The 17,622-nt window shown below is 40.7% G+C and overlaps 1 protein-coding gene across 10 annotated transcripts in view; it reads left to right on the top strand.

Annotated features, from left to right (window-relative positions):
• The window catches only part of Piezo2 (piezo type mechanosensitive ion channel component 2), a 372,574-nt gene that overhangs the window by 315,011 nt on the left and 39,941 nt on the right, over window positions 1–17,622 (top strand). For 7 of the 10 annotated variants that reach the window (XM_052742300.1, XM_052742301.1, XM_052742304.1 and 4 more), the window contains 6 exons: window positions 1,576–1,697; window positions 2,779–2,850; window positions 6,890–6,996; window positions 8,578–8,676; window positions 12,106–12,220; window positions 14,851–14,910. In XM_052742300.1, coding sequence (XP_052598260.1) covers window positions 1,576–1,697; window positions 2,779–2,850; window positions 6,890–6,996; window positions 8,578–8,676; window positions 12,106–12,220; window positions 14,851–14,910 — 575 coding nt within the window. The remainder of the gene's footprint in view (window positions 1–1,575; window positions 1,698–2,778; window positions 2,851–6,889; window positions 6,997–8,577; window positions 8,677–12,105; window positions 12,221–14,850; window positions 14,911–17,622) is intronic. The other 3 variants (XM_052742303.1, XM_052742302.1, XM_052742308.1) reach the window with 1 other exon arrangement.

Below are 17,622 nucleotides of genomic sequence, written 5' to 3'. Positions count from 1 at the left end.
GAGAGATTTCTAAGGCCTGGTACCTGCCTCTATTTTGAGTGTTGATTACTCCATCAGGTCAGGCACTAACACTGCTTACTGAAGATGAAAACAGTTTAACAGGAAGGGAGCTCCAGGATGTGGAAAGGGCACCATCTTGAAAAGGAGCAGGGAGCTGCCACAAATTCAGTTGTTTTGTGCAGAGTCCCGAGCTGGACATTTAAGTTCTCTGGAGCTCCATTTGGTATCATTCGGTTAGGGCACACAGTTGTCCCTCCCGAGCTTTTAGAAGGATTAATAAACTAGTGAAAGAAGCTTGTCTCGGAGCCAAGTACTCGGAGTAGGTTCACTGCATTTCTGGATCCAAGAAAAAAATATGGAGTCAGCTTCAGAAGCATCCTTTAAAATAGTACAGCACATGCTCAGGAGAATGGATGGGCTCTGACATGCAGGGTCCATAGTCACTAGAAGCAGCACTGGCATGTCTAGCACTTCCCAATTTGACTTTTTCCTACCACACCATCCAGATGGGACAGGGACAGACAGACAGGATGCGGGAGATTTGAGAATTCAATTACAAAGAATTTTCTTGGAATGAAATTTCTAACAGTGGAACTTCTAAGGACTGGCACACATCTGCATTTTGAGTATTAGTGGTTAGAATACAATAGCCATAGAATTCAAATCTGAGACACCTTTGTGGAAAGTGGAAGCCCTGTCCCACCCTTCCAGGAAAGTCCCCTAAATTTGGAAGAGCAGCTTCATTCCATCATGATCTCAGTTCTTAATTTCCTTCCCTTAAAGGGTATTTCCATGTGTGAATTAGATTATTCCATGGCATGAAGTATTTGCACAAAGACCTAAGGTGTATATGCAAATTGCAGTGCGTATGGTGTGCTGCAACCGTTGTTATTCTTCCTAGCTCGGACACAGGGAAGAACAAATGCAGGGCCACATTTGGAATGGGCTCTCACTTCCCGTAAGTGAGACCTGGCACTTCCTGTTTGGTTAAGAACGCAAAACTGGTGCAGGAGAGATGGCTAAGTAGTTAAGAGTACTGGCTGATCTTCCAGAGGACCTAGGATAGATTCCCAGTGCCCATCTATACTCCAGCTCCAAGGAACCCAATACCTTTTTCTGGCCTCTGCAGCCACCAGGCATGCACATGGTGCACATACATGCATGCATGGAGACAAAAACACCCATTCACATAAAATAAACAAAATATAAAAAATGATGTAAAGCCTTTGGTTATAATGTGCTATGATCAGACTAGCTATGACACGAAATAAGAACAGATATCAAGGACTTCATGCTAAACCTTAGCATAATGACAATTGATTGTATTACTAACTTCAGTATCTATGAACCTCAGAGTACTATGGACTCGTGCGTGCGTGCGTGCGTGCGTGCGTGCGTGCGTGTATGATGTTTTTTGCTAATAAGCAATGGTCTCATAATCCTTAAGTACTTGAAAGTAAGCTGACCACTTTGCTCATGGATTCAGATATTTGGGTAACAACTTGAGTCCACAGTGCTGACCACGGCATAACTGTGCATGCGCTCTTATTATCACTAACGCTGCCATGTTTCTAGGATGGACCGCATCAAAGCCCGGCAGCAAAAGTACAAAAAGGGTAAGGAGAGGATGCTGAGCTTGACCCAGGAGTCAGGGGAAGGTCAGGACATCCAGAAGCTCTCAGAAGAAGATGACGAAAGTATGTCGCGTTTTCCTCCGTTCGAGTGCTTTGCTGTCTGTTAAGGGCATGCTATTGGTAGAGTTGTAAAGCACCGTTCATTTTCACCCTGTTAGGAGTCTCACGGTGCTCACTCTTCCATTGTGAATGGATGTGTTTGTTCCCTTAGTGCATATTTAGTGAATGAATGATTTTGCAAGCATCTACTCTTCAACGTGATACGAACAATGAACCCAGTCTGGTTTAGTTCACAGACATGTTCCTGAAAAAAAGTTGACATGATTTTTGCTTAATTTCTCCCTTTAGGGGAGAAGTTTTTAGATATGCTGCCTTTGGTTACTGTAAATTTAATATGAAAATTAAATATGCATGCATGTCACTTGTACATATTCATAGTTCAAATTTCAGCTGTTACTCATTCCAATGAAATTTACTGTGAAACATACAACTTATTATATTTAATTATAGATTTATCCAATTATGGCTCTAATAGTCTTATTGTAGGAGCCTGCATGCTTTCTTACTTAAGGGAATAGAAAAATAATGCATGGTCTCTTTCCAGTTCCTAGAATCTCTTCATTAGCAATAACTATCTTCCAATCATGTACTAAACTAATCAAATGGAAAAGTCCTATTCCTTGTTCTTGGTACATTTAAATGACTTATTTACCACTAAGTGGTTCTTTAAAATGAGCAGTGATTCTTTCATGCTAATTTACTGAAAAAAATTCAGTGTAAGATACATTTTTGACAAAGAATACTTCCTTTTAAATATTTCTTTACATATGCCCTCAGATCCTAGGAAGAAAGTGAGCATGTAACGTACTGTTAAGAACATTGCATGTTTACCATTGCAGTGGACTGTTAGTACTTGAGTACTTTTATGTGAGCATGTAACATACTGTTAAGAACATTTTGTGTTTATCATTGCAGTGGACTATTAGTACATGCATACTTTTATAGTTAGTAGACTTCCTTTTCCTGACCTCTGATGTGCTTTTTGCAATTTATCTAGATTTGGCAATTGAGTTTTTAAAACGTGGTTTTCAAATCTTGTGTGCTCCCTTCCTGAGAATTAATATCTGGACATATTTCATTTTAGGAGAAGCAGACAAACAGAAAGCCAAGGGCAAAAAAAAGCAGTGGTGGCGGCCTTGGGTTGATCATGCTTCCAGTAGGTTCTCTTGATCCTCTTCCAATCTCATCAGTTCTAACCCTTATATCCTTGACCAGAATTCAGGCTCCCCATGACCTGTGTGCCCCATGCATGGTTTGACCCTTGTGACTTGATAGGGGCTCAGAGTGTAAGATCACTGCAGTGCTAATGAGTCTCTAGGCCCCCATGTAACAGAGAAATTAGCATGTTGGCTCAGGAAAGCCAAAGTTGTGGTGTAGAGAGTATTATTATCTCAGCAAGCCAAGAACAGAGTGCGCTATCTAAATCTGCGGCCCTGAGTTCTGCTCCTATCCACTATGTGGTTTGAAGCCCTTAAGAATGAATTTGTCCTTGTCCCCTCCCAGGACTCCGAAGGATGGTTGCTCTGTCCTGTGTCTGTGACCCTTTTTGTAAGGCACTTGGCATGGCTGTCAACGAGTCTCTCTCCGTGTCTTCCCAGAGCTTTAATTTCATTTGCATTTAAGAGTTTTTAGAAGCGTGTTTAATATAAAGATGAGGGTTAACCTAAAATATGTTTGCTTTGTACTTTAACCCCTCCCCACCTCAAAATGTCTCTGCAACAATCAATACCCCAAACACCCAGGCCCAGAATGCAGAACAGCCTCAGATGTGGCCAACTAACAGCAAAAAAACAACTAGGAAAACAGAGTCTACTAGCCACATAAACTACAATGCATTTCCCTCCTAATGATAAAAGTGGATGTGTAGTTACAGATACCACTGGCTATATTTGTTATGGTTAGTTTTTTTTTTTTTTTTAAAGGTCGGTATTGGCCAATGACTTTATAATAGAATGACCCACTATAATCTAAATGTGGTAGAAGAGTGAATGATTATTATTTTTAAAATAACATGTAGTATCTTCAGCCTTTTTTGTCTCACACTGTAAATCCAGAACTACAACTCATCTGATCAAAGAAAATCACGCATGGCTGAGAACAACCCTGCTAGTCAGAAACCTTTAGAAAACTAAAACAATCCCAGTTTCCAGCCGGAATTAGGAGTGTCACAGTGACCTGCAATTGGCCTCTCTCTCTCCAGAAGTCATTTTCTAAATGGCATAAAGTTTGAAATTTGCTTAATATCTTTTAATTTAATTAGATTTCATCCTTAATATTGAATTTCAACAGTGTAGTTAAAAATAAGAGAAGGAGTTACAAAGAATTTCATTTTCTTTTCTGCTCAAGTTCAAAGACAAAGATTCAAGTTGAAATCCAGTGTGGCTCTTCTGTGGTTCACTGGCACATTAGTGGATAGCACTGAATGCCTATTCTATCAAGTCACAAGTAAACTATGCCTACTTTTCTGTTTTTAAAGGGCCTTTGCTGGTTTAGAGTGACCTATCCATTTCAGAAATCACATCATATTGAATGTCCTTCAGCAGAGTAAATTCCCACTACAGTCACTGTGGTGGTTTCTCCCTTTTGGCATCTAAATCATTTCAAAAGAACTGGATATGGTCGTTGATAATCACTGTACACGTTGATAATAACTTAATTCCCTCTGATGGTTAATGGCCTTAGATTTTTCTGATTCATTTCACCCTCATTATATCAGATTCTTCTGGTATTCAACTCCATGTGCCTTGTTACAACATGTTACAGTGCGATAATGCAGGGCTGGCTGTAACACATGGTTTGGACTCATGTTCTGACTGTGGTACTAAGTTTCTACTGTATAACGTATTTCCTTTTCCAAGTTTGAAAGGAACAAAAGGGAAAGAGTGTGTCCTTGACTGTTTTTATTCTTTGATGCTCCAGAACTTATCTTTAGATCTGGAAGAATGTTATTAGGAGCCCTTGTTCTGATCTGTTAAATGACTGGGCTGGGTTTTCAAATAGTTTCTGAGATGCTGAGTTTGAGTGCAGTTTCGGTGTCTATTGATGATGATGATTGTTGATACCATTGATCAGCAGCAAAGATGTCAACGTAAGCTGTGGTGACAGATTTGCTAGTTCCAAACCTATGCATGCACACAGGACTGCATTATTGCTATTCAATGATACCTTCCTTCCCACAGTAGTGTGTCTCTGTGTCAGTTCCATATGACCTTAGACAGGACCTAACCTTGCTTTGTTGATAAATATCTGAAGAGCCATGTTTCTGTGGACACGAGTGGTGAGATTCTAAAAGTTAGTTTCATACTAAGTAATTTATCAGTGACACCAGCATCTGTGATTTGTGTCTGGACACAGTCTGAAGGCAGCATCTCCATCTGCACTAATGTACATGGAAGAACTATTTAAATTGTCATTAGCAGCACACACTAAAGCAAGCAACCTTTCTAGCTTTGCTTCAACAATATTTTATGAACTAAAAGACTTGAAAAAAATTTTTTTTCATTTTTCAAATGTACCAGTTGCACTTGTTCACATAATAAACTGGTGATATTATTAATGATAAAAATGAATGCTTAAGATTAAAAAATTAATTGGGCTCAACCATATGAATAAAAGTGATAGAAGGTATGATTGAATACAACTTCAGCTATCGTTGATCTTAGTGCCTATAATGAGGGTAAAATGCTCCATCTTATAATGCCCTGTGTTTATCCCAAATGACCATGTGATGTAGAATCCACAAAACTTCCCTGCAAAATCTCTCAGCTTAAGTGAAGGCATTACTTTAATGGTCTTCTCCACTGTCAAATGTAATGCTGTAACTTTGGTTTGTTCTTGCTTATTATTACCTTATGTTGTATTGCACTGATTCCCTCAGGCCTGGACCCAATACTCTGGGCCTGGTTTTTTTTCTTCAAAACATGAGTAACAAATCACAGTGCTTCTGTTCAAGGATATAAGGCCCAATTTGTTCACTCCACATCTTCTCGAATGAAGGCTCAGAGTCATCTGATACTGTAGACAAAATTGTTCAACTTTTGACCATAGCTAGTGACATTCATGCAACTGGTTTTTAGCAAGCCAAGGTTTCCTATTACCCTGTGAGGTATAAGTCCAAATCATAACTTAAGACATCACATTATCTCACCACCCCTGAGATGCCTCTGCAGTTCAAATACAATTAGAAAACATGAGTATGGTTTCCCACAATGATGGTACAGTTCTTGTAGCATCAGAAGTGAGTCTCTTTTTCTCTATTAAATTTAAAAGTTTTCAAACACACGAAGATTCAATTTCCTAAATGTCTCTAAGTCTCTAGAAATCTCTGATTCCTCTGTTCCTATTCCTGACACAGACAGTATGTTCTTGCAGGGCAAGTGTTAGATGAGGCAGAAGCAGGCCATACTGTTTGTGCTTGGTTCCTGATGGTCATTATAGTTCTCCTTGGGTTTCCTTCTGCTCCCAGGGAACGGCTTGTTGACCAGAAGCACGATAGAGCCAAACCCTATGGACCAAGGCTGCTGTTCCTCAGTCAGTTCCATAGCTATATGTAGAAGCAGTCAGAATAGATGTTGTTTTGTTTTTGTTTTGATGTTACCTACCCTTTTCCTCCTTGTGGCACTGTTTGTTGTTGTTGTTGTTGTTTATTTTATTTTGTTTGTCTTTAACTTTCAAATGTCTTGTTTTACGTTGCCTCGTGTGTTGCGTGTGGAGAAACCAGGTCTGCATAGTACAAAGTGAAATGGAGGCTGGTGGCACTGATCTCCATCCTGTGTCACCCCCGGTGGGTTTGTCTGTGACAGACCATGCCAAATCTTCCACTTCACTTTGGCCTTTGTCTTAGTGATCAAAACTGATGAATTGTGAAGCAAGAGTTTTCCGGTGTTTTGGCATCTCCACAACAAATGGATTCAGCCCTATAAAACAGTGAAGACGGGAGAAATTGCCAGGTCAAGCCCATAGTGGCCAATCTCATAAACAGCACAGACAAGGCCTCATGCTCTGTAGACCCAGCCATGCCAGTACCATATAGCACTAGATAAAATCGGTTCTTTTCATCTGTTTTCTCCTGCTAACATCTCTGTCCGTGGTCCTCTTGAGGACCATCTGTGTCTTTAGGGGGGACATTTCATGAATACACCCCCCGGTTTCTCATGTCTCTTTCAAGAAGTAAGCAAATATTTTGTTTTGCTTAGTGGTCAGGAGTGGAGACTATTATTTATTTGAAACGGATAGTGAAGAGGAGGAAGAAGAGGAACTTAAGAAGGAAGATGAAGAACCTCCGCGGAAGTCAGCATTCCAGGTAACTAGAGGGATGTGGACAGTGATGCCCTTTGCTAGTTAGAAACACTTTGGTTGTTTTGTGTGTTTTTTAAATTGACGACTCTTGCTTGCAGGCCTAAGTGACCTCCTCTGTAGTCCTGTGGTATGGCGCTCAGAGTCTTCTGATGGACATCTGAAATTGTCTATTTATAGTTAAACTACGGCACTACTCCCTCTCAGGAACATTGTAACTACCACATCATGTGAACAGGGTGCGGGTCAAGGCTTTATCCTTGATGTCAAAGCATTTTTGATGCCCTAAACAAAAAAATTTTCTCTTGCAAGTAGACAGCTTCCTCAGCATTGCTTCGGATTGCTTGACTGTTGGGCCCACAGCTCCCTGTGTGAAAGAATTGATTGTGTAAATAAAGCACATGCTCTTCTTTGAAATGATTGCTGAAATGTTGCATTGGATTTTGAAAATCGGCTTCATTTGTATTGCTAATGATACCAGAATCTATTTAAATAATAACTGTAATCATCCATCCCAGTTCTGCTCTTTTTCAGCTGAGTTTTCTCTGTTCAAGAACCTGCTGTCCCAACCCCAGCTCTGACCTACCAGCCAACACATTGTTAGTAAGGGCAGGGTGCAATCTATCCTTCCTGAAGATGAGCCTTTGTCAGAGCCCAGGGCATGAACTCTTTGTACATGCTTATCTTACCTCTGGACCACAGGCTGGAATGGTTATATCCTATTTGTCATAGTACAGAGCATATAGAAAGGTTTCCATGATTGCCCATGATAAGGCCATGCACTGCTCCTTAGACAGGCCCTCATAAATGGACAAGCTTAGGTCTTCTGTGGGAGCCCATTTTCAGGTTCCTCGTGGCTTTACCCAGCAGGTCTGCATAGAGAGGATGATTGGATCATGGGCCTGAGTGCAGGTGTCTGAGATGGTCTGCACTTGGCTGTGCTGGGGAGAGGTCTTTTGTTCCACCCCTTGGCATTTCTATAAATACCTTAGGGCAGAGACAAAGGGCCCATGGGAATAGGTTCCAGACCCTCTTGAGGCTATCCTGTATTTTCTATCTGTTTATCTCCACAGTCTAATTCCTTCTATCTAATATTTCCTGCTGCTCGCACTCAAGAAAACTCTGGGGAACTGTGGAGTTGGTGGGTAAACGCCCCACAGTCTTCCTGATAGCATTGAAGAACCAAGTGATTTGCGGGGATTCTTGGGTGGGGTGCTGCCTCCCTGCATCCATTGCTCTTCTGTGTGCTTGGGAACATGTTTGTGTGCATGACGGGGTACTTGTCAATACTAATGACTCAAAAGCCTTACTTTTTATTTTTAGCTAATGAATTTTATGCTAACCACCACTCATATACAACAAAGAAGAGGACGTGGAGCATCTTTACTGTGTCATGAACTGCGTGCTGTGACTAAATGTGCTCTTTTTCCTAACTTACAAGCCCAGCACATTTTATTCTAGCTTCAGTGACTGGCATGCTTTAACCTCAATGTTGATTATAGAGATGAGCTCATGCGACATCATATATTAAATTGTTAACTTTTGGGTTTTTTTCTACTAATTATTCTTGCTTTGTCCTTCTTTGTAGAGAGCTATTGGGAAGTTTGCCTCAGCCATTTTAGCCTTGCCAAAGTCTGTCATTAAACTTCCCAAAACTATTCTTCAGTATTTAATCAGAGCTGCAAAGGTATTTCATTCTTTACTGATGTGTAGTGTGTGACTCTCTGCTCCATAGAATTTTAGTAAAACATCCCTATATCTACATTTTCTCTATTCTATGAATCATATAACGGAAGTATCATATGGATGTAAAACAATAAGTTTTCCAAAAAAGAGTTCTTAGGAACCAGACTTCTTATCATTTTACTACTTTTAAAAGTAGACACCAGAGAATATAAAAAATAGAAAGAGAAAATGCAGATATACGTGTACTTTCTCTCCTCATAGTTTTCTGTGAGTTACATCTCATTTTAAACGGGTGACATCTGGTTGCATGCATCAGTTTATAATGAGTAAAATATATATAATAATTTTTTCTCAGAAAGCTGGTAAGAAATAAATCTGTAAAAGACTCCTCCGGTTCTGCCCCCTTTTCAACTTCTTGTTACTCTCCAGCTTCCTAATTTGGATCCGGTTGTCTAATTCCTGCATCCAACATATCTCCTTTCCCAGCTGCTCACTCCCAGAGCACAACAGTGCTTCTCCATAAACTTTAACAATGTACTAGTTCATTCGTCTAATACGTAGTGGATGTCAGTCAACTGCCTAGACCATACTCACTTCATTATTAGAAGCCACAGAGAAGAAATGATCCTTCTTGTACTTTGTAGCATGCTTTTCCTTCCAAACTCAAGCAGGAGTGAGCTCTAAAACTCTTGGGTCATTATGATATGATGGTCCTTGAGTTCAAGCAAACAGTTGGGATAGTGACAGAGACCAGTGTACCTTGCCTTTGTCCTGTGGTCTCATTTTCATGCTTATTCTGGTTCCTCCGGTCATACAGGACCTGAAATTCAGAGTGTCTGTGAAGCTCCCAGGTGAGGCCATATTGCTGGTCTACCTAGAGCCACGGAGCCCAACCCTCCAACTGCCTTTTATTCTAAATTCCAGAAGGCTGACTTTAATTAATAGTCACTGTTGCTGTTTCTGCAAGGGACTTTATCGTTTTGTCTCTATGAATATATGTGAGTTTCTCAACTCATAATTTAAAAATTATTGAAGTGAAAGATTGCAGTTTTTCCACCCCTTTTGTTACTTAAAGCTAAATATGATTAAATGATGATAAAGGTGTAAAGGAACTTCTGGGTCCCAGTCTAGTTAGAGGACAAATTATAAAATGGTGTCAATTTCAGCTAAGGATTTCCACTCCAATGAAACACTCTCTGTTTAAAAGAATATATATATATATGTGTGTGTGTGTGTATATATATATATATTGCTTGATGACCTTTTGTTAAAAGTGAATCTCATTCCCCTAATAATAAAGATAAACTTTAAGGTAAAGTCAGAGGCATATACTCATACAGTGACTATTAACTGAACCTTCAGACTTTTTGTGTATACTTCCAAGCACTTTCTCCTTCTGGCTGATGCAGTTACAGCCTGGATCCCTAGACAAGCCACCAAGTGGGTGAAAGTTAGAGCTGCGATATCATAATTTGAGAGGACAGCAAAACTCTTCCATTCTTGACTCAGTAAGGATCAGAACCCTTTTCTGAAAGAGCAGAAGGCAAAACTGGCCTTCAGTTAAGTGTTTGAAACCTTAAAATTCTTATCTTTCAAAATGGCAATCTTAAGAAAACTTTGCCTGAGAATAAGGACTCAACGACTCACAGTGGGTTGCTCCCTCTTGCTTCCTGTCCTTGCATCACCAGAATGTTCCACAAGAAGACACTGATGGGTTTCATCCCTGGGGACCAACACAGAGTTAGTAGTTCCCCTCACAGTGCCAGACAATCCATGATCCCTTCCTTGCCCTTCTTAAAGTTTGCTCTTCCTGCCCTTCCCAGCCCTCCTCTCTCCCTCCCAGCTGTTTGCTTTCTCTTCAGAACAAAGGATGTCCTGCAGTCGTGTACCTGCTACACTCACAAATTATTACCTTTTAATTTATGTTTGGGATTCTTTGTTTTTATAAAACAATAGTAGTATGGCACTTTTCTTGAAGGAAATGTCATCCTACGCTGTTCTTAAACATGAAAACTTATTTATTAGTTCAATTTTTTTAAACAAACTATGTTGTGCAGATTTGCCTTTTATGTCCTAAACCTGAGAGACAAGTGGCTAGACTTCCAAACTGACATGTTCAGTAAAGATCCACCAGTCCTTGCTTTGATGCTTTTGAGCATCAGTTCATCTTCTAATTTCATAAAGAACATTTTAACATAACATGGGATGCCTACCTCCTGGATTTGTTATCCAGAAATAATACCAGTTTTATATTTACATGTATTGCCCATACATTTCAGATTCTATCACTGAGGAAAAAGGACATGTTATTTTTTGGACCCTGTGCCCTGACATTTCCATAAAGAGTTGAATCTTTACTTTCTAGTTACATGACAATACCAATCTGTTTATGGTGTGTTCTCCAAATTTTTCTGAAATATAAAATGATCTAGGATGAAATGACAATATATGGGCTTACAACTACCCTTTATGTGCACGTATCTTAATCGTAACAATGGAAAACCCAGCTTCCCTGAGACCCGGGTGTTGCATGTGAAGCATGCCTGCTTAGCTTTATGATTTCTAGAGGGCTGATTTTATGTCTTGGTTTTGTTGTTTCTGCATGCTTCTGGGGATGGGGAGGGTGGGTTGTTGCCAACTGCTCCTTCTTGGTTATTGGTTATAAAATGTTGATGTGACTGTCTTCAGCTCTTGAATGCAACTGACAAAGGGCAACCCAAGGCACCAGTTTTCCCTCCCTGCTTTCCCAGAAGAGCTCACTCCCACACTGACAGGATTCTCCTTTTAACATACTCATCCATCTTCAGAGCCTCTTTTTCTAGTTACTCATACCTGCTGTTAAGAGAGAATTGAAGATGCAAAACTTAATCACTGCCCCCAAGCAAATAAGAGTATTAAAGATGGCATTTTCCTTTTGACTAAAACGTTTGTGGTAGGACAAACTCCTCTAATGCTACTTATCAAGACCTCCCGGCTTCGGCTTGTTGCATACAAAGCCAAAATTCCGTAACAGAGGATCACAAATGGTGGTGGTGTTTCAGAGAAGTGACGGTTTGTTTTTACCCAAGTTTATGTCATGCATGATCATCTTTGACACCAAGGGAAGAATGTTCCCACTCATTGTAGCAAATGAAGAGCAATAAGATGGCTGTGGTGGTGCATGCCTTTAATCCCTACACTTAGGAGGCAGAAGCAGACAGAGCTACAAAGCAAGTTCTAGGCCAGCCAGGGTAATATAATGAGACCCTGTCTCAAACAAGCAAGAAGAAAGAATCTAGACCAGCAGAAGTCAGCTTAGCATAAGAAGCAGGGAAAGAGACCCTTATAAGAGGAAAAAAAAAAAACTTACATCAAAGAAGCTTGGCTTTGGTCCATTTCCATTTTAAGTTACTTTTAAAAGTCAGAAAATAATCGGACTTTCTTTTTCCAGTTCGTCTATCAGGCCTGGATTACTGATCCTAAAACAGCACTCCGACAGAGGAGGAAAGAGAAAAAAAAGTTGGCAAGAGAAGAGCAGAAAGGAAGACGCAAAGGATCTGGGGAAGGTGAGGTGCTGGGCAGGAAGCAGCCCAGCCTCTGCACCACAGACGGAGTGTTGCAGGGGGCACTGGATGCCAAGAGTTGGGACTTTCAATTCAATGAGTTGAACATTTCTAAGAGATTTTGTTCCCAACGCATGATAGAATACTCTCTTAATTAGTTCTCTATTCAGTGATAAAGACCATGACCAAAACCAACTTGTGGCAGAAAGGACTTATTTTACATTGCAGCTTGTGGGGAAACTAGGGAAGCCAGGGCATGAACTCGGAGAAGGAAGTGGGAGGCAGGAGCTGCAGAGACCATTAAGGAATACTGCTTATTAGCTTGCTCCCCCTGCCAAGGGGTGGCATCACCCCACAATGATCTGGGCCCTCCTACATCAATTATCACTAGATAAAATGTACAGCAGGCTTGATCCCAGGCCAGCCTGGTGGAGACATTTTCTCAGTTAATGTTCTCTTTTCCAAAATGACTCTAGCTTGTGTCAAATTGGCATAAAATTAGTCTGTACAAATACTACTCAGTAGTTTCCTGACATATTATTTAAGTGAAAAACAACATTTTTCAAAATAGCAGGCACTTATTGAAACCACTAGCTGAACAAAGACAACCAAAGTACTTCAGCCCAGTATCTTACATTTTGAACGGGTATGTATCCTAGTGTTTAAATGTAAGAGAAGGATTAAAAAAAAACACCTTAGTGTATTAATAACAGTGGCTGCTTTTTAGGAGAGTGGGAGTTAAATGATGTTACTAAAGGAACCCCTGGGTTTATCTGCTATAGTTTGATTCTGTACAAAGATAATGTAATCATGGATTTCTTATGAACTTAAGAAAGTCAAAAAATCAAAACTTCTCATGTAACTAATTATACATTTTGTTCATTTTCACCTTCCTTCTCCCAGTATGTACTGGTGGCTTTAACTGCATTTTATTGATTTGTTTACAAAGATAAATTTAATCTACACCCAATATAACAAGCCAAATGGTAGAGGGAGATCCAGCAGATGGAGATGCATGCACAGACACACACACACACACACACACACACACACACACACACACACAATCAGCCTCCAGGAAAGATGCATCCTACCCAGATGGGGCATTGGCCTTCTCCCCTTCTGCAAGTGCATATTATTTGTTCATTAGCTTTTCAGAATTGAGTTCATGTGCACAAAGGCATCTTGTACTTTCATTAGTAATGTATCATGAACATTTCTCCAATTAACTATTCATGAAACTGCCAGGCTTTTTTAATGGCTATAAAAGGTTCCATAGTACAGATATGCATAATTTATTCAATCATTTAACCATTAATGGACAAAAAGATTGCTTCCTGATTTTACCACAGCAAACAATGCTATATAATAGGTATCCTTGCAAAAAATTCACATGGAGTTATGTACATGGATATATTTTAAAGTATGGTAGAGGTTAAGAGTAACATGCACTCTTACAGAATAGAGTCTCAAAAGTAGGAAGACTGGGCTAAAGGATATGCCTCATACATTTTAATAGTTTTTCCCCACAAGTCTTTAGTAATTTATACTCCAATATGTCAAATAAAGGAAGGTACATTTCTTATAGCTTCATACCAAAGCCCTCACTGCTCTTTTTATTATTTTTTTTTCTGAGGGGTAACAGATGACTTGTATTTTCAGTGGAATTTAGTCTAACCCATAACTAATGATACTGGGCATGTTTACTTTATATTGTCTATATAATCCATACCTCCAAGTTTAAGGTCCAAATATAGCTATAATTGTCCTCTGCCATTCTGTTGAAATATTTCTTCTTTTCTTATTAATTAGAATGGCTTGTATATCAGGCATATTGCTTCCTGTGCTGTGTTATAATCACACTTTCTTGTTCAGTGCTTGTATTCAGTTTGTGATACACGACTACCTAAACAACGTGAAATCGGTTTGATATCAAAACATTCTGGTACTTTGCTGTTGTTGTTGTTTTTTTTTTTTTGGTTTTTCGAGACAGGGTTTCTCTGTGTAGCTTTGCGCCTTTCCTGGAACTCACTCTGTAGCCCAGGCTGGCCTCGAACTCACAGAGATCTGCCTGGCTCTGCCTCCCGAGTGCTGGGATTAAAGGCGTGCGCCACCACCGCCCGGCAACATTCTGGAACTTTTAAAGTTAACATCTCACTCAAGAAAGCCTCTGCCCTCCAATATTAAGCAAATGTTGTCCTATATTTCCTCCTGGTTTTATTTGCATCTTGAATTTTTTTTATTACTCTGTGCAGTAGAGATATATTTTCATACAATTACATAGATGAGCAATGATGACAGGCCCTACTTATTTAAAAAGTCTTCCTTTTGTGTTAGAAATAAGCTGTAGTCAGCCATAGGCTCCTATTTTGACTTAGATATGACTTGGGAGTGTATTCTGAATCATTTCTATTGTCAAGCTCTGGATCACTGTTACATGCTTTTGCATTTCATCGCCATGGGGTTAGTTTTAATATTTAATGAGGGAAACTGTCCCCACTATCATCGCTTTATTAATGTTGTATTTGGTATTCTCAAGTGTGTGTTCTGCCAAAAACTTTAGAATATTCTTTAGTCACAAAAATGGCACAAGACTCTATATAATGAAATGTCTTTTATTGTATATAACGCAGGTCCCGTGGAATGGGAAGATCGAGAAGATGGGCCAATCAAAAAGAAGTCCGATGGACCAGGTAACCTGATAGAGACATAGATGAGCTTTGAGCATTTGAAAATGGCACTGCCCCGCGTGGTAAGGAAGGCTGCTGCAAAGTAATGAAGCCAACAGTGAGTCTGGACCAAAGCTGAATAATCACAATCCTGTCCCTTGAAAGCCAGCAGAATATGAGAATGAAAAAAAAAATGCTTGAATTTTTCTTCTTTCTTTTTTAAATAGAACTTTTTAAAATGTACCTTTTTAACTGAGATAGACTAATAATACACCTACACATTTTGAAAAACATTTACAGTGTAGGATCATGACATCAAGTTAATGAATGTTTCCATAATCTCAAACATTTGTCATTTCTTTGTGTGAAGAACACTTAGAATCCTCTCCATTAGCTATTTTTAAATATACCATAAATTATTATAAGGCAAATATAGAAATAAGTGATTAATGTGACCAAATGTTGAACAACTAAGAACTATTACTTGTAGGAAAGTAATTGTGAATGGGAGAAAAAATAAGAATAAGTTGTCGAAAACCTAAGTCCTGTTGGAGTATATTGGTGGCTCTTGCTCTAAGCCTTTCAACCTACAGGGCCAAAACTTCCCTTTTATGTCTGTGAAAGCAGCTTGAGGTCTTCTCCAAATAAGTGTGGGCACCACATGGTCCAGAGTTCCTTTTATGGAAATAAGGGAAGATGGGGAGATGGCGTGAAGGTTAGGAACCCTTGTTACATAATCATGAGGACTGGAGTTCAGATCCCTGCACCCGTGTAACAAGAGAGAAATCCTGCACAGGCCTGTAACTCCAGTTCCAAGGTGAGAGTTGGCTGGGGAGACCAGAGGATTGTTAGGACTTGCTGGCTTCCAGCCTAGTCAAGAAAACATGAGCCCTAGGTTCAAGGAGATAACTTGCCTCGGCAGAAGACAGGGAGTGATAGAGGAGAGCACTGGATGCCCTCTTCTGGCCTCTACACAGGGACACAGACGCATAATGCACACACAAAATAAACAAATAATCAACTAAATAGGAGACCAGCAATGCAGAGAAAAATGGAGGCATCTGTGCAGTCTCTCACTTGAAATCACTCTTCTATGGTATCAGTGGATACCCTTCATCCCACTTCATGAGGCCATTCATCTCCGTCTTTGCTACTTTGCTCAGCAGAGGACCCTCTGTTCTTCTTCACCTCCTAAGACCTGTGGAAGACCAAGAAAGGCCACAGCCAGACAAGTCCTGAGGTGGTAGCCACATAGGCAAGAAATGTTTCCATGGGGCCATCAGACATCAAGATTCTGGCCCCAAACCAAGCTAGTGGGAACTCATGAACTTTAGACCAACAGCTATGGAGACTGGACTAGGCCCTCTGCATAAGTCAGACAATTATGTAGCTTGGTCTGTTTAAGGGGCCCCTGGCAGTGGGATCAGGATCCATCCCTGGTGCTTGAGCTAGCTTTCTGGAGCCCATTACCTATGGTGGGACACCTTGCACAGCCTTGATGCAGTGGGGAGGGGCCTGGTCCTGCCTCAACTGAATGTACCAGGCTTCGCTGACTCCTCATGGGAGGCCTTACCTTTTCGGAGGAAGGGATGGGGGTTGGGTTGGTGGCAAAGGCTGGGGGAAAGCAGGAATAGGGATGAGAGGGGGATCTGTGGTTGGTATGCAAAATGAATAAAAAATTACTTAATAAAGAAAAAAAAGATTCTGGCCCCAACTGGTCCTCACACGTTGCTGTCTGCCACCCCCCACCTCATCCCCCATCAGGTATGGCACTCGCTTGGAGGTCCCAGTCCTTGTTTGACCCTTTGAAAAGAGCAAAACTTTACTAGAAGTAAGCTTGCCCTTCCTCCTAGACCACTTGGTTCAGAGTAGTTGTGTTCCTTCATCATAAAGCCAAACTCCGATTCACACTGTGGCCTTTTAGTCAGAGAGGAGATTAGTGGGGAGCAAAGACAAGCCCTTCAGTTGTCACATCTGATCCCAGTAGACAAGGAGCCTGTGGGGCCGGCATGTGATTGAGAGACCATCAGCTTACCTAAGTGACTGGGACAGACAGACAGAACTATCTAGTCCTTCTGTGCAGGTTCTTCCTCACTGTATATAGTAAGAGGCATTTCACATGGCGTTTCATTATACCTGTGCATTAGCAAAGTGACTGCTGTAGACCAGTAGATAATCCTGTCTGTCCACCTCCCCACCATAGTTGGAACACCTTAGGTCTACTTGTTGGAAATCCCAGCATAATACAGAATTGCTAGTTACCACCCCCTGTCATCTGTAGACCTCTAGATAGAACTCTCCCGTGTAACTGCAACCGTACCTTGAACCACTTCTTCCCAGTCTTTCCCTTCCCTGGCCATGTACCATGGCTCGACTCTCTGTTTCCGTGAGTATCACTGGTTTGGATCCCAAATGTAAGTGATATCATCTGGCGTGTGTTTTTCCACACCTGGCTTATTTAGTGCAACACCATGTCCTCTGTGGTCATCCAGGTTGTTCCTAATTTCCCTTCTTTTTAAAAAGTGAGTGTGGCTCCGAAGGGTGAGGTCACTGGTTGTGAAACCACCACCAACCTTTCTGAGTATTCAAGGGCCTTAGACATAGCCTCTAGAGAGTGCTGGGAGATGTGTGTGCATGTTGTCAACATTTTGAACACAACTGGACCCTGAGCTGAGCTGAGCTGAGCTGAGCTGCTGTGTGACAGCTCTCCAGGATCTCCAGTCACGGCTACAGTCC

The sequence above is a fragment of the Peromyscus californicus genome, unplaced genomic scaffold (genome assembly GCF_007827085.1).
Source record: "Peromyscus californicus insignis strain IS unplaced genomic scaffold, ASM782708v3 Scaffold_17__1_contigs__length_78620276, whole genome shotgun sequence".
In the NCBI taxonomy this organism is placed as follows: Eukaryota; Metazoa; Chordata; class Mammalia; order Rodentia; family Cricetidae; genus Peromyscus; species Peromyscus californicus.
Note: the sequence above shows the minus strand (reverse complement) of the source record. Positions and strands in the feature narration are given on the sequence as shown.